We start from the raw sequence: 14742 nt of genomic DNA, 5'->3' as shown, positions 1-14742 counted from the left end.
AGTAAATACTTAGATACTGTTGTTTCAGATTAAATAATAAGGCTGATGGTCATGGAATGCAGAGATATCCTACCGAAAACTGAAAACTGAGATTTTCGAGGATGAAAGGGAACACCTTTATTTTGGTAGTGAATTACACATTGAATGTATCATCTCCTGTCACTAGCCAATATAGAACCAAGAAGTATCTGTCATTCAGTTGTATTTTATATCTGAGTAGTCTACTTTGTCGTGCAACTAAATACCAAGAAGTAAATAAAAATGTTGCATTCTTCAAAGCATTAAGTATTTAAAACAGACTGAAGGAAAAGGAGTAAATGGATTATACACAGTTTCACTGACACACTTCTACAGCAGAACGTTCTGCCTCTAAAAACAAAGAAAACACACTTGCAGTCATTTAAAGTTTGGTACGTTTTAAATGGTATTAATAGAACAAAAGCTTTGCCTTAAAACATAAACAAACAAAAACAAAACCAAAAACCCCCAACAAACAAACCCCAACCCTTCTTACACTTATTAATACTTTGATTTCACCTCTGCAGGGAGACACTTCCTGAAAGCGAACAATGAAACAATGAAAAAAACCAAACAATGAAAGAGGCTACAGGTGTGAGTTGCAACAAAGAATATTTCAACAAAAGATAATAACGAAAAACATTACATTATGATGGCTTAACATTGGAATGGGAGCCCAGAGAGATCAAAGAATCTCAAACCCAGTGCCCCTGGGTAGCCTGGGCTGCTACTCTCAATTGGATATGATCGAGTATCATACAGATAATCTATTTCCACCACTTTCCAAAATACTAAATTGAAAGCTGTACTTTCCTTCCTTGATTAAGGATATCTTGAATGAGGCTAACAGTATACTAGAGTTTGTAGTCAACACAAAGGATGCCCTTAATATACAGAGAATATATATCTCAACTTATTTTCTTTTAGCTAACTAAAGCCTTCTTACTGCTTTCATTTCTCTCATTAGTTTCAGTATACCATGTAACATCAGCTATATAACATCTGAGAAAGACAATTTCTGTACAGAAAAGGAGAATACTTCAATTAAATACACAGAATTTCATGTAGACTTCAGTAATATAATCTCCATATAAGTTCTTGATGAGCTATATTCCATAACAATGATAAAGCATATATCAAAGGTTTCAGGCAGCTGCTAGAGCATTCTTTGTACTTGTTATACTCCTGTGCCCAAACAGGGCTTACAGAACTTCAGTAAGTAAGTAAAAATAGTTTTAAATATGTAACTCATTAAATGCATCTAAAGCTATTGTTATCACTTAGGGTTCCAGGCCTTCAACAGAGTAAATCGGGTTCTCTTTGACAATGAAAAGGAAGTTCGCTCACTAATATTTGTAGTGCAAACACATACAATGAACTACCACAGCGGTGAAATTGGCAATAAATTATAAACACACCAGACTTCTAAGAACTTGTCATCTCTAGGCACAAGGAAAAGAAGAAGGTTATCAGGAGTAGTCATGGATTTATCAAGAGGGAATCATGCTTGACTAATCTGATAGCATTCTACAATGTCATAAGTGAATGGGTAGATGCAGGGAGAGCAGTGGATGTAGTCTACCTTGACCTTAGCAAGGCTTTTGATACTGTCTCCCATAACATCCTTGTGATCAAGCTCAGGAAGTGTGGGACAGAAGAACAGAAAGTGAGATGGATTAGGAACTGGCTCCACAATAGAGTGCAAAGGGTGGTGGTCAATGGTGCCAAGTCCAGCTGGAGAGCTGTAACTAGTGGAGTCCCCCAGGGATCAGTGCTGGGTCCAGTCCTGTTCAACATCTTTATCAACATTGATGACAGGACAGACAAACAGACAGCATGTCTGCTCAGCAAGTTTGCTGATGACACCAAACTGGGAGGCTTGGCTGATACACCTGAAGGTTGTGCAGCCATTTGAGACCTGGACAGACTGGAACCTAATGAGGATCAACAAGGATTAAGTGCAGAGTCCTGCATCTGGGAAGGAATAATAAACTGCACCAGTACAGGTTAGGAGGTGATCTGCTGGAGAGCAGCCCTGTGGAGAAGGACCTGGGAGTCCTGGTGGATAACAAGTTATCCATGGGTCAGCAATGTGCTGTTCTAGCCAAGAAGGCCAGTGGGATCCTGGGGTATATTAACAGGAGTGTGTCCAGCAGATTAAGGGAGGTTCTCCTCCCTCTCTATTCTGCCCTAGTAAGACCTCACCTGGAATATTCAATCCAGTTCTGGGCTCCCCAGTTCAAGAGGGACAGGGATCTACTTGAGAGAGTTCAATGGAAGGCTACAAAGATGATTAAGGGACTGGAACACTGCCTTATGAGGAAAGGCTGAGAGACGTAGGGCTATTTAGTCTGGAAAGGAGAAGACTGAGAGGAGATCTAATAAATGCATATAAATATATAAGGGATGGATGTCAAGAAGGAAGCCTCTTCTCACTTGCACCCTCTGATAGGACAAGGGGCAATGGATGTAAACTACAGCACAGGAAGTTCCACCTCAATATGAGGAAGAACTTTACTGTGCGGGAGCACTGGACCAGGCTCCCCAGAAAGGTTGTGGACCCAACCAGAAAAGTTGGGTTTTTAAAGACCCATCTGGATGTGTTCCTGTGTGACCTATGCTAGATTATATAATGGCCCAAATTAACACAGTCTTCTGTAACATCAAAATAGTCATTTCAGTCTAATTTTGTTACATCAAAATAAATATTTTTTATTCTTTTATTAGCTGAGCCATATGCACCCTATTTTATTTTCCTCCAGTAACTTCAGTTGGAGGCAATGATTACAGCATAGTCTGTTTTACACAGCAACGTCTTTTTAATGTTGTAAACCAGGATGAACAATTGAATGGAGAATATTAAGGAAATCTTTTAGGAATGTAGGCAAGTACAGAGAATGAGAAAATATGTCTTATGCATTGTATTTAAAGGATGAGATTATAGGTGGGTGTTTTACAACACTACAGCTGAAAATGATATTTACTACAGGATCAGCCAATGCTCTTCTAGAAGATTTTTTGCCATACGTTGCTCCGTGTTGGGGTGTGCATATGCAGGTGTGCGTGGACATTACTGCAATGATGAGGGCTTCACTAAATTAGTCCACAGAGAAACAATCTGCATGGTTCAAACTTATCCACATAGATATATCTCCTTCAGGGTTTCTTTCCCTCGATTACTATTACTCATGGTAGGATACACAAATATTTCAGAAGATACTAATTAAACTTTTAAAACTAATTGCAAAATAAGGGTAGTTTGAGCTGCCTATTGTGACAAGAAGAAGAGTAACAGACTAAGAAAAATTGATGGGCATTTTGTCATTGATCACCCAAAGGCCCAGATTACACAGTACTGCAATTATGGCATAGGATCGATCTGCCTGGACAGGGTAAAAGTAAGACTGATAAACTACTACTTGTCAACTTAAGTTCTTGTTAGCAAGCACACTTCATAATAGAAATCTAGCTACAGTATTTTCTCAATACAAAACAAAATCAATACTAGTATTTTTTAAATAAGTGACAAAGTTTCATATATGTTTCCTTTTAGATTATTTGTAGACATGTATTTAACAGCCAGCCACTGGGAAAAAATATACTCTGAGGTTACATATAACTCACAGGTGAAATAAAACAAGATGGGAAACCTGGTTCTCACATTTTTAAATTAATTGGTTTTAAATATTCTGCATTAAGGTAGTTTTTCTGCTTTCATATTCTAGCATCTCCATATAAATGGGCTAAAGCTTATCTTAAAATATCTGCTGCCATTAACCCTTGTCAGCTGTTCCAGTCTAAAGGTACTGAAACTTTTGTGACTCTAAAGAGTCCTCCTCTTCATCTGTAAACTGATCTAGTTCCACATACTTAGGTGCAGACTTATATCAAATCAATGTCCTAGGTTTTATGCCATGTTCAGCAAAAACATTTCAGAAGCTGAAGAGATGACTTACCATGTTCTTCCAAGTACATCAGAAGAATGCTGCTAGATTCAGTCCCTTCTACAGCATAATCAAGCGCAATGTTTCCATTAACATCTTGCAACAGCACATTTGCTCCAGCCTAAAGACAAGAATTGAAAAAATATTAGAATTTTGTAGGGAAACCTCAAAACGTTGCTGGGTTCCTATACATTCACATTTAAAAACATTTCAACATTGGGGCTGATTATAACCTGGAAAGAAAAAAAACAAAAACAAAAACACCCAACAAACAAAAAAACCATCAACAACCAAAAAACAACAACTATTGAATGCAAAAATGTCTGGCTTTGCTTGGCACAGCTGAGACTTGCCACCTTACCTGTCCAGCCTGCCTTTACTGCACAGATGTCTGAGCTGCTTGTCAGTGAGTTTTGGAACCACCGCTATTTGCAGCACAGCATTTCAAAATGAAGTAAGCTGTCCCCGATTACAGTCTGCATTAAAACACTACACAGTAAACAGCAAGCTGCACAGACACCCACACTGTAGGGATGGGTAGCTGTTAAGAGCAACCTTGTCAGCTCACCCAACCTCTTATGCCCTAATCCATCAATCTGACCTCAAAGACAACCATCCCTTGCTAAATAAAACTGCCATTTGTCACCAACCGGAGACAACAAAAGTGAGCTTGACGATTTCAACTGTAGTCCTTAAAGGAGTGATGCTGACACATCCCTAAGTTTCATTCAAACCAAGATAAAGGACAAACTAAAAGGAGCCATTCATGATTCATGAGAAGCTTGAAAAGAAACCAGTAGCATGATAATAAAACTTGTATTTTATATATTAAGCATTGTTAGTGTAAGAATTTGCACTATGAAAGGCATTTTTTTTTTAAATAAGAAAGCTCATCCTATCCTTGAAAATTTAAATGTCTGCTGGACATAAAGGTTTACATTACTGTGCAATATCATGTAACTTCCTTAAGAGGCCATTAATGTAATTTATTTCAAGTGTTCTCTCCATAGCTTTTAACCGAAAGGAATTATGTAATAACAGTGACCTGTAGTAAATTTAATTACTTTTCTTACCACCTTTTATGATAAGAAGTTTAGCTAATAAAAATGAGGCAGCAGCAGTGCCAATTGTAATACAGAATTATTAACACGAAATGCGGTTGGTTCTTTCAGGAGATTACTCTGTAATCCTTGTATGAAAGAAAAACTCAAAATGGGCTCAGCTACTGGCTCAGAGTGAAATATGACATGTAAAACCAGCAGATTCATGTAGGATTCACATCCTCAGACTTCAGGTGTTAAAGCTGGACTGATAGGCTGAGTGATCTTCTGGGTTCCCGCTTAGTAGCGCGGGAACAGACAGGCATCAAAGAATTACTCACTTTGGCTATCACAAACATCTCAGATAACCTGCAGTCAAATTAATTATTCTGCTATAAAGTGTACTATTTTCCTTTAGTGTCTGTCATGTTGCACTGACTGTAAGGGGAACCTAGACAGCCAATTTAGATTAGATGCTTATCTTTCAAATTGTTAAATCAGATTAGATGAAAGGAGTTGACTCTCGTGCTTAGTAAAAAGGAATGGAAAGAGATTTATAAGGAAAGAGATTTACAAGGTTCAAAATCTTATATTCATTATAGTACTATGAAAATAAATTTATATTTGTCTGTCCTGACAGACAAAATTAAAATATGATAAAAAAAAAAAATAAAGAACAGACTGGAAGATTATAATATCATTGCAGGATGGTTTAACAACTATTTATTGCCCTCATTCCACTACTAGAAAGTTATGATTTCTTTTTTTATTGTTTTGCTTTCTACTCACTGACCCATCAGAGTTTCTGGTGATAGTAAAATCAAGAAAGTAACACATTTTTGTGTCTAGCTGACTTGCATAAAATAAAAAAGGTACAAAGTCTTGGAATTACCTATCCTTCCCTGCATGTAAATAATCTCCAGGCAATGTCAGAAGATCAGGAGGATAATAATAAAACAAACCTATATACATATTCTTCTTTCTTAAGAAGCCAAAAAGATTTCTTGACATTAAATGTAAAAATAGGATAACTAACTTGGCCAGCAGCATACTTTTACTCCTTTCTAAAATGTAATGCCACTGAAAGAAGGATATAACATGGAATTACTTGGCTCCAAGTAATTTTTGTTGGATAGTTCTTTATTAAGTCATTTCATAAACGTTTGCAATGCTTCCAAACAGAATATCAAGTCTGGCAAAAGCTGTGGTGGCAGAGGAAGAAAAAACTCTCAGAATTCAGGTAAAGAAGTAATTCTGGACAAAGGTGTACACTTTAAAATCATACCTTGCTTCAGAAAGAAATCTTTTGTGGGCTTTAGCAATGAGCACTTCTAATATGATCTAATATCATCCCTGCCACCCTCTTACACATAATCTGTGAATCTACCGAGAGTCTGCTCCATCTCACTGTACAGGTCATTAATGAACACTATTAACCTCTGGAGTACACCACTAGTTAATTGCCTCCATCTGGACTTCACGATGCTGATCACAACCCCATGGGACCAGCTACCAGTTTTCAACTCACCTCACTGCCTACTGACCTACCCCATAGGTTGTCTATGTGGATGTCATCAAAGACAATGTCAAAAGCCTTACTAAGATAGAGGTGGAATATATCCACTGCTCACCCCTTTACCCACCAAGCCTGCCAATACATTGGTGAAGACTTCAACTAATTTCATTTCAGCAAATCTAATTTTAAGAACTGTACCAAATGTTTTAAGAGCACCCAGAAACACTGATTTTCAAAGTTTGTTGCAGGCTATAAAGCAAGTTTTGTATCAGAGAATTTTACTTAATTTATTGGTTAACTTCTTAACTATTGATTCTGCTACCAATAAAAAAGGAAACAGACAAGCAGATACTTAGAGAACTATGCTTGGACTCCTTTCCAGATGCCACTACTCCCCCTTAAAATGATAATGGTAGGAGTTGGAAGGGATTTCTGAAGATCTCTTCCCATCTCTAATCACCCTGCTGACAAATGCTACACCTGCAGTGTCAGTGTAGGAAATTGGGTCAGAATGTTGTAGTTCCTCTTCTCTTGTGACTCCTTGTTTCCTCCTTCCCCAGCTAGTCTTCCCAGAGTCATAACTCTCCACCAAATCCTCTGATCGGTCTCTGCTTGAGCAGTTCTTTTTTGCTCCTGCCCTTCTTGCAGTCTCCTCTGGAGAGTGTCATGCAGATCATGCCCAGTACCAAACTCCAGTATGCTTCAGAAAGCAAGCCATTCTAGGTACAGAGAAGGTGGGAAATTCCACAGTTATTTCTCCTTCTTAGTTTATTGTTGCATGTTATTCTGACAAAAAGATATGTTACAGGTTCTCAATATGATGCAAATTGTCCACATCAATATTTTGAAGTGCTCACAATATGAGTATTTCTTCTTCACTCTGGTTATACATTTGCCTGCAACACATTGACAATTACCCACTGTTAAATGTGACAGACTCACAGGATTTCTTTTATTCCCAAGCACCTCTCACCTAGTTATGGCCAATCCTGAAAGATTATTTGAAATCTTATTTTCTAATTGTAATGCAAACTACCCATTTATATACTTGTATAAATAAAGGCAGTCCACAGGTGGCAGAAGACATGGCAGAAGATAACACAGACAACTGGTAGAAGTCAGAGCAGAATAAATGACAGAGGCACACTGAGCAGAAAAACAGCAGGCTCAAGGAGAAGTATAGAGAGAGCACGACAAAGACACAGAAGATGTTGCAGATAGCAAATGACAAATATTATACTTTGAGCTCAAATTCAGACAGCCCAAATTGTAATAAATATCTTTGGGTTTATTGCTACATATATAGCCGTTTAGGCCAGATAATAAGAAACCCAGATATGATTAGAGATGCAAATGTAATTCACTTTATTTCAATACACTCCTATTTTGTTCTTAGGTTCCTGTTCATAGATGATGAAGAAAATATGGTTTCTGATATTATAGTTTCCAAAATTATATAAATAATTCCAAATGTAATATAACCCTTGCTTATATTAAAAATTCAATTCCATATTTATTCTATTTCAGTTCAAATGTTTTATCCACCTCTTCGAACTCTTCATGCAGTGCTCAGTGTACTTGAAAAGTTACTAAGTTACACATTCTCATACTGACATACTCATTTCTCGATAAAAAACATACATGTATTGCAAAACTTTTTTCAATGCAAAAATTATTTTTCAGAATTACATTTTTCTGCAATGATAAATTGCTTCTATTTCAGAAAGACTGCAGAAGGAACATCTTTAAAGATATTATGAACAGGTGACAACATTAATAGATGAGGGGTGAGCAACTGATGTCATTTACCTGGACCTGAGCAAAGCCTTCGACACTGTCCCACACCACCTCCTGGTCTCCAAACTGGTGACACATGGGTTTGATGGGTGGACCGAGATGGATAAAGAACTGGCTTGATGGCCGCACCCAAAGAGTGGCTGTCAATGGCTCCATGTCCCAGTGGAGGCCAGTGACAAGCGGAGTCCCTCAGGGATCAGTCCTGGGACCAGTCTTGTTCAACATCTTTGTCGGTGACATGGGCAGAGGCACTGAGTGCACCCTCAGCAAGTTTGCTGATGACACCAAGCTGTGTGGTGCAGCAGACACGCTGGAGGGAAGGGATGGCATCCAGAGGGACCTTGACAGGCTGGAGAGGTGGGCACAAGCCTACCTCATGAGGTTCAACAAGACAAAGTGCAGGGTCCTGCATCTGGGTCGAGGCAATCTCAAGCATAAATACAGGCTGGGCAGTGACTGGCTGGAAAGCAGCCCTGAGGAGAGGGACTTGGGGGTGCTGGTGGACGAGAAGCTCAACATGAGCTGTCAACGTGCACTTGCAGCCCAGAAAGCCAACCAGATCCTGGGCTGCATCAGAAGTGTGGCCAGCAGGTCAAGGGAGGCGATTCTCCCCCTCTACTCAGCTCTGGTGAGACCCCACCTGGAGTACTGCGTCCAGTTCTGGAGCCCCTATTACAAGAGGGATATGGACATGCTGGAGTGTGTCCAGAGAAGGGCCACCAGGATGATCAGAGGGCTGGAGCACTTCTCCTATGAGGACAGACTGAAAGAGTTAGAGCTGTTCAGTCTGGAGAAGAGAAGGCTCCGAGGTGACCTTATTGTGGCCTTTCAATATCTGAAGGGGGCCTACAAGAAAGCTGGGGAGGGACTGTTTAGGATATCAGGTAGCGACAGGACTAGGGGGAACAGAATAAAGCTGGAAGTGGGGAGATTCAGGCTGGACATGAGGAAGAAGTTCTTCACCATGAGAGTGGTGAGAGCCTGGAATGGGTTGTCCAGGGAGGTGGTTGAGGCCCCATCCCTAGAGGTGTTTAAGGCCAGGCTGGATGAGGCTGTGGCCAGCCTGATCTAGTGTGAGGTGTCCCTGCCCATGGCAGGGGGGTTGGAACTAGATGATCCTTGTGGTCCCTTCCAACCCTGACTGATTCTATGATTCTATTAAAAAAATGTTCCCAAACATGCTTATTTCCATACACAGAATGTGAAATGCAACTGAATTACAAGCCCTGCTATGCAGAACAACATCCATATGCAGGGAGTACATATGAGAATGAATTCTGGTGATAACTGAGTAGATGGTGCCAGATTTGCACACTACCCCCATATGACCAGAAATCAGCCTGCAACCAAAGGACTGATATTTTTTTAATTCTGTTTCATTTTCTGCCTATTTACATATTTGTAGAATCTCTGATATATTTGTATTTTGGCCAAATTGAGCAGAATAGCTCAATTCCACATGTGCAAAACTGCTGACTCTAGAGATTATATACTGAGCTCAGGAACAATACAGCATGAAGTAGGTTTTATAGTACCAGTCCATGTGCATACTCCCATTTTTTTCCCAACAGGAAGTAGTTTGAGATGACTTCTGTTTCAGTGGAAAAGAGCAACTTTAGATCCACTGTGTGCATGATACAATGTACATTCCCAGTATAACTTATCCCGTTATCACATCTTTGTATAGCTAAACTTCTAGCTAATTTAGGATAGTACAGGCAAGAGCAGCACTTTGCACACCAGGATGCAGTAAGAGATCAACTCTTTCTTCCTGGTTAGTGTTCCAGAAAGTGGGGAGAAAACCAAATACCTTCTGAAGTCCAAGCACTATTGTAAATTTCAATTTGCATGAATTTATAAAAACAAGTAACTTCACTGTAGACTGTGAGCATAGACAGAGTCCTCTATAGGGCTCTGTCCCTATACAAGATACCCCTTGCCACTTGGCCCAAGTACAAATGCAATCACAAATTCTTAAGACTATTTTGTGGTAGCTATATCTCTGTAGATCAATGTCTAAGCTCCCACTGGTAAAATGAATTGAGTTTAGTCCATATTCTACATTTAGAAAGCCTAATTTGTGATACTGATAACTCACAAGCAAACATTTTTTTTTATTTTCTCCTCCAATCTCTTTTTTTTCCCCTAAGAATTAACTAAAATCTAAAACTCAAATATGCACAGAGGCAAGTCTTTATAATTTTTTTAAGTCTTAAAAACTCTTTCTTCTGTGTAACAGATGTAGGTTTATCAGTGCTATTTATTAGCTGGCTAATAACCCTTGATACTTTTTCTCAGGCTTAGCATTTCCCATGCACCTTATCTCATTTCCCAAATGAGAAATCTATCTACCTACCATTACTTGAAAAAAGAACAAAGAGCCAGGAATCTCTGTTCTGAGGAATGTGCACTTTTAAAAGATTTTTTTCCCCTTCTGTCTCTCTGAATTCCACAGCATTTTGTCTATCAGCATCTCAGCTTCATCAGAATGGGTGAAAACCACATTCTCCCAGGACTTTATGGGCATAATCAAAGGTAGTTTTATGGGAAGAAAGGCTGTTGGTTTAGACCTTCTCCCTCCATCTCCAACCATCTCCTACACTCAGGGCCAGAGTTCTAAGTGCTAGGTTGTACGTCCAGAAATATAATAGCATCACAATTGTTTGGACTGCAATGCAATCTGACTTGTGCCTTCTTATAGGATACCTAAATTGCTGAGGTTCCTCAAGGACTTGTGAAGGATTTGGGCATGTCTCTGGCTAGTTACTCTCTCTTGCTTATCTCTCTATCTAGGATGCTACACCTGGGTAACTTTGTGCTCATACGGGTTTGCAAGTTGAAGCGCTTGCTGAAGCAGTCAGCATGTGCCTGTTTTCAGGTGGAAGACAGGTAGACTACAGAAAGTCTAAGTATGATCCACTAAAATTATCATGACACAGTCACCTCTTTTGCTTGGGATTACCAGTATTGGTTTCATAAGTATTTATGAAGGCGATCAGAAAAAAATTACAGCCTGAGGAATACAAAAAATTTTCTCCTAGTAACAGGCTTCTGCACAGTTGGTAATATGGTTCAAGTGCTCCAAAGTATGCTGGTCATGTGCAATTTGTGCAGTGACCTGTCAACCCCCTCCCCTCAAACCTGATTTTTTGATATCTGTATTTTTATTTATATTAGTCATCTATTTTACTCCATTCCACACACTCCATAGATAGCTAAGCAGATAGATAGGTAGGTAGGTAGGTAGGTAGATAGATAAATAGATAGATAGATAGATAGATAGATAGATAGATAGATAGATAGATAGATAGATATGTAAATATACATCTCTATGTGTGTAAATATACCAAAAAACCCACAGTATTTCTCTCTTTTTTTGTTAACCACTGTTCCCAGAAAGGAAAGGCTAGCATTTATTCAATAACAGCCTGGAAAATTCTACATTTTTTAAAATAAAACTATGACTGACAAACTATTCCTTGTTACAAGATGATGTTAACCACATAAGTAGACCAAGACTAATGTAGTTATTCATAAAATACAGTTGTGGCATTTCACTACCCATAACACGAGTAGTTAAGTTTTCCCTCTTTATTGACCTGCTTCTTCACATTAACTCCACTAAAAGGATGTCCTAGGTTTACAACACACACACATAGGCATGCTTTCACATATTCTATGTTTATTGTGCAAATAGTACATCCTTCTAAAAGTCCTTAGTACACTATCAGTTAAATAGAAAGCAACAATAACTAGGATATAATGCTCTATTTGTTTGAAAACCAAGAAACACAGGAAATCACACATGACCATGGGCTCCATGATGATTTTGCTCTCTGACTTCAAAGGTTTGCACTAATTTTCATTCAGGATACCAAATCCCAGAAATCTATCTGTGTCCTTTTTTTTTTTAGCTCCTTTTGGATTTGTTTGACTCTCAATCATTAAGAAAGTGAAAGGGATAAAGTTGCTCTACACAGTACTTTGATTTAGGTCATTAACATTGGATCTCACTTTTCACAAATTCATGTTGCAAAGAACAGGAACAGTTCTCAAGGCAGAGCTCAAAAAAATCAGACTCCTCCATGTTAGCAAATCACAAACAACAAAATAAAAGATTAAATGAGGTTGAGCAGCTGCTCTCAGTTAAAAAGCACGTTTTCCTTCCAACTCATTTCAACAACAGATTTTCTGTAGGCAGGAAATTATTGCACAGAAATAACAATTTTGTTACTAGAAGAGCTGGGAAAAAAGAAATGAGAGTTTTAGTGATTACAATTATAGCTTCTCCATTGACAGATCCCCTATCTGTTCTTATCGTAATACAGGTTCACCTCTTTACTAAGAAGCAACCCGGCACACACAAGCTGAGGTACCTCTTGTTTTCACTTTTTCAGTACAAACAATCTGGAAAATATTGTAATAAATCTAGACATTGTCTCTCAGAATGTTGATTGCAGCCTTAATACTTTCAACATAGCTTTTTCCACATAAATCTTTAAGGAAGCCTCCTCCCTGTGACACTGGAGATTCTTAAGATATTTGGAGTACAGTTAACTGAGTTCTATCAATTCCAGAGTAAAGGATTCCTGTTCCAGAACAAAAGGTCAAAAACACCATGAAAAACCCAGCTACACTCTGAGCAGACTCAAGACTAGGAGTCTACCAGGCAGCTCACTACATTTTTATTTTTATTCCTCCTCCCTCTAGGCTTGAAGTAGAATGGAAAACAGAATACAAATGTTTACAAGCCATCTACAAAGATATGTAAATTCCAGTGTTGTCCACAGCAAACACTACAATTACCTCAAAAGCTGCTCTAGCTGCTGGTTTGGCTTGAATGACACTTAATGTAGTTTGCCAAAAGAAGAAGATGAAAAAAGACTACATACTCCCTTTACAGAAGTCAGGAATGAGACTGACAGAAAACAATCCCCCAATAGGGATATGTGCTATACAGCTAATCTTAGCAGCCTCTTTTATATATCTCAAAGGAAAACAAATAAATTAAAATTTCACCTGTACAAAAGCAACTTTTCACAAGTCTGTTCTTCATCCTTTCTAGGGCAGTTTCCATCACTGTAGCTGGAGGGCACACACCTGATCTTTCATTAAATGGAAATTTCAATGAGTCAGGACTGATGACCTGAGCTTCAAAGTACTATCACAGAATCACAGAATGTTAAGGGCTGGAAGGGACCTCAAAAGATCCTCTAGTCCAACCCCCTGCCAGGTCACCCATACCAGATCACACAGGAACACATCCAGGTGGGTTTTGAATATCTCTCCAGAGAAGGAGACTCCACAACTCCCCTGGGCAGCCTGTTCCAGTGTTCTGTCACCCTCACAATGAAAAAACTTTTACTTATGTTTACATGGAACTTCCTATGCCTCAATTTCCACGCATTGCCCCTTGTCCTTTCATTGGGCACAACAGAGAAGAGACTGGCTCCATCCTCTTGGCACTCACCCTTTACGTATTTATAAACATTAATGAGGTCATCCCTCAGTATACTCTTCTCCAAGCTAAAGAGACCCAGCTCCTGCAGTCTCTCCTCATAAGGAAGATGTTCCTCTCCCTTAATCATTTTTGTGGCTCTGTGCTGGACTCTTTCAAGCAGTTCCCTGTCCTTTTTCAACTGAGGGGCCCAGAACTGGACACAATATTCCAGATGTAGCCTCACTAGGGCAGAGTAGAGGGGGAGGAGAATCTCTCTCTACCTACTGACCACACCCCTTCTAATACAGCCCAGAATGGCATTGGCCACCTTGGCCACAAGAATTCATTGCTGCCTCATGGTCAATCTTCCATTCACTAGGACCCCCAGGTCCTTTTCCCCTTCACGCCAACAGGCCAGTCCCCAACCTATTCTGATACATGGGGTTGTTCTTTCCCAGGTGCAAGACTCTCTACGCTTGCAAAAATAATAAACTGTAAGACTCTATACTTGCAAATAATAAACTCTGTGTTCTCTCAGGCAGTTAACCTAATCACAGGTAGTTAAGTTCCACATCCAAACATCAATATACCCCATCTGTAATGGGTATCAGATCTAGGCATAACCGTTCCAAAATAATAGGTTTTCCTTACTAAATTCTGATTTATTGAAACCTGAACTTCTAAAAGCATTGAAGAAATGTAAACAGAAGTCTCATGTTGCAGTTTCCAAATTGAAAGTATTTTCTTTCTTTCTTGCTGACATCTCTTCACAAAATAATCTGAACAAGAATCCAAACTCCATACAGCAATTCAGAAATAAAATCTGTGCATAACAAATCAAAATAACAACTGCAAAGATGTAACTGCATCCATCATGCTTGCAATTTGATACACTAATGTTGCATTAATGCCTTACATGGGCTTGTGCAGCTACAGAGAAAATGCAAAGAATGTATCATTGTGTTCCTATGATTTTCTCCACAGTAG

The 14742-nt window shown here is 39.0% G+C and overlaps 1 protein-coding gene across 1 annotated transcript in view; it reads right to left on the bottom strand.

Moving 5' to 3' along the window:
- MYO16 (myosin XVI) overlaps positions 1–14742 on the bottom strand; it is a 294040-nt gene that overhangs the window by 223333 nt on the left and 55965 nt on the right. The window contains exon 4 of the mRNA XM_054383685.1: positions 3975–4083. Coding sequence (XP_054239660.1) covers positions 3975–4083 — 109 coding nt within the window. The remainder of the gene's footprint in view (positions 1–3974; positions 4084–14742) is intronic.

The sequence above is a fragment of the Indicator indicator genome, chromosome 1 (genome assembly GCF_027791375.1).
Source record: "Indicator indicator isolate 239-I01 chromosome 1, UM_Iind_1.1, whole genome shotgun sequence".
In the NCBI taxonomy this organism is placed as follows: domain Eukaryota; kingdom Metazoa; phylum Chordata; class Aves; order Piciformes; family Indicatoridae; genus Indicator; species Indicator indicator.
Note: the sequence above shows the minus strand (reverse complement) of the source record. Positions and strands in the feature narration are given on the sequence as shown.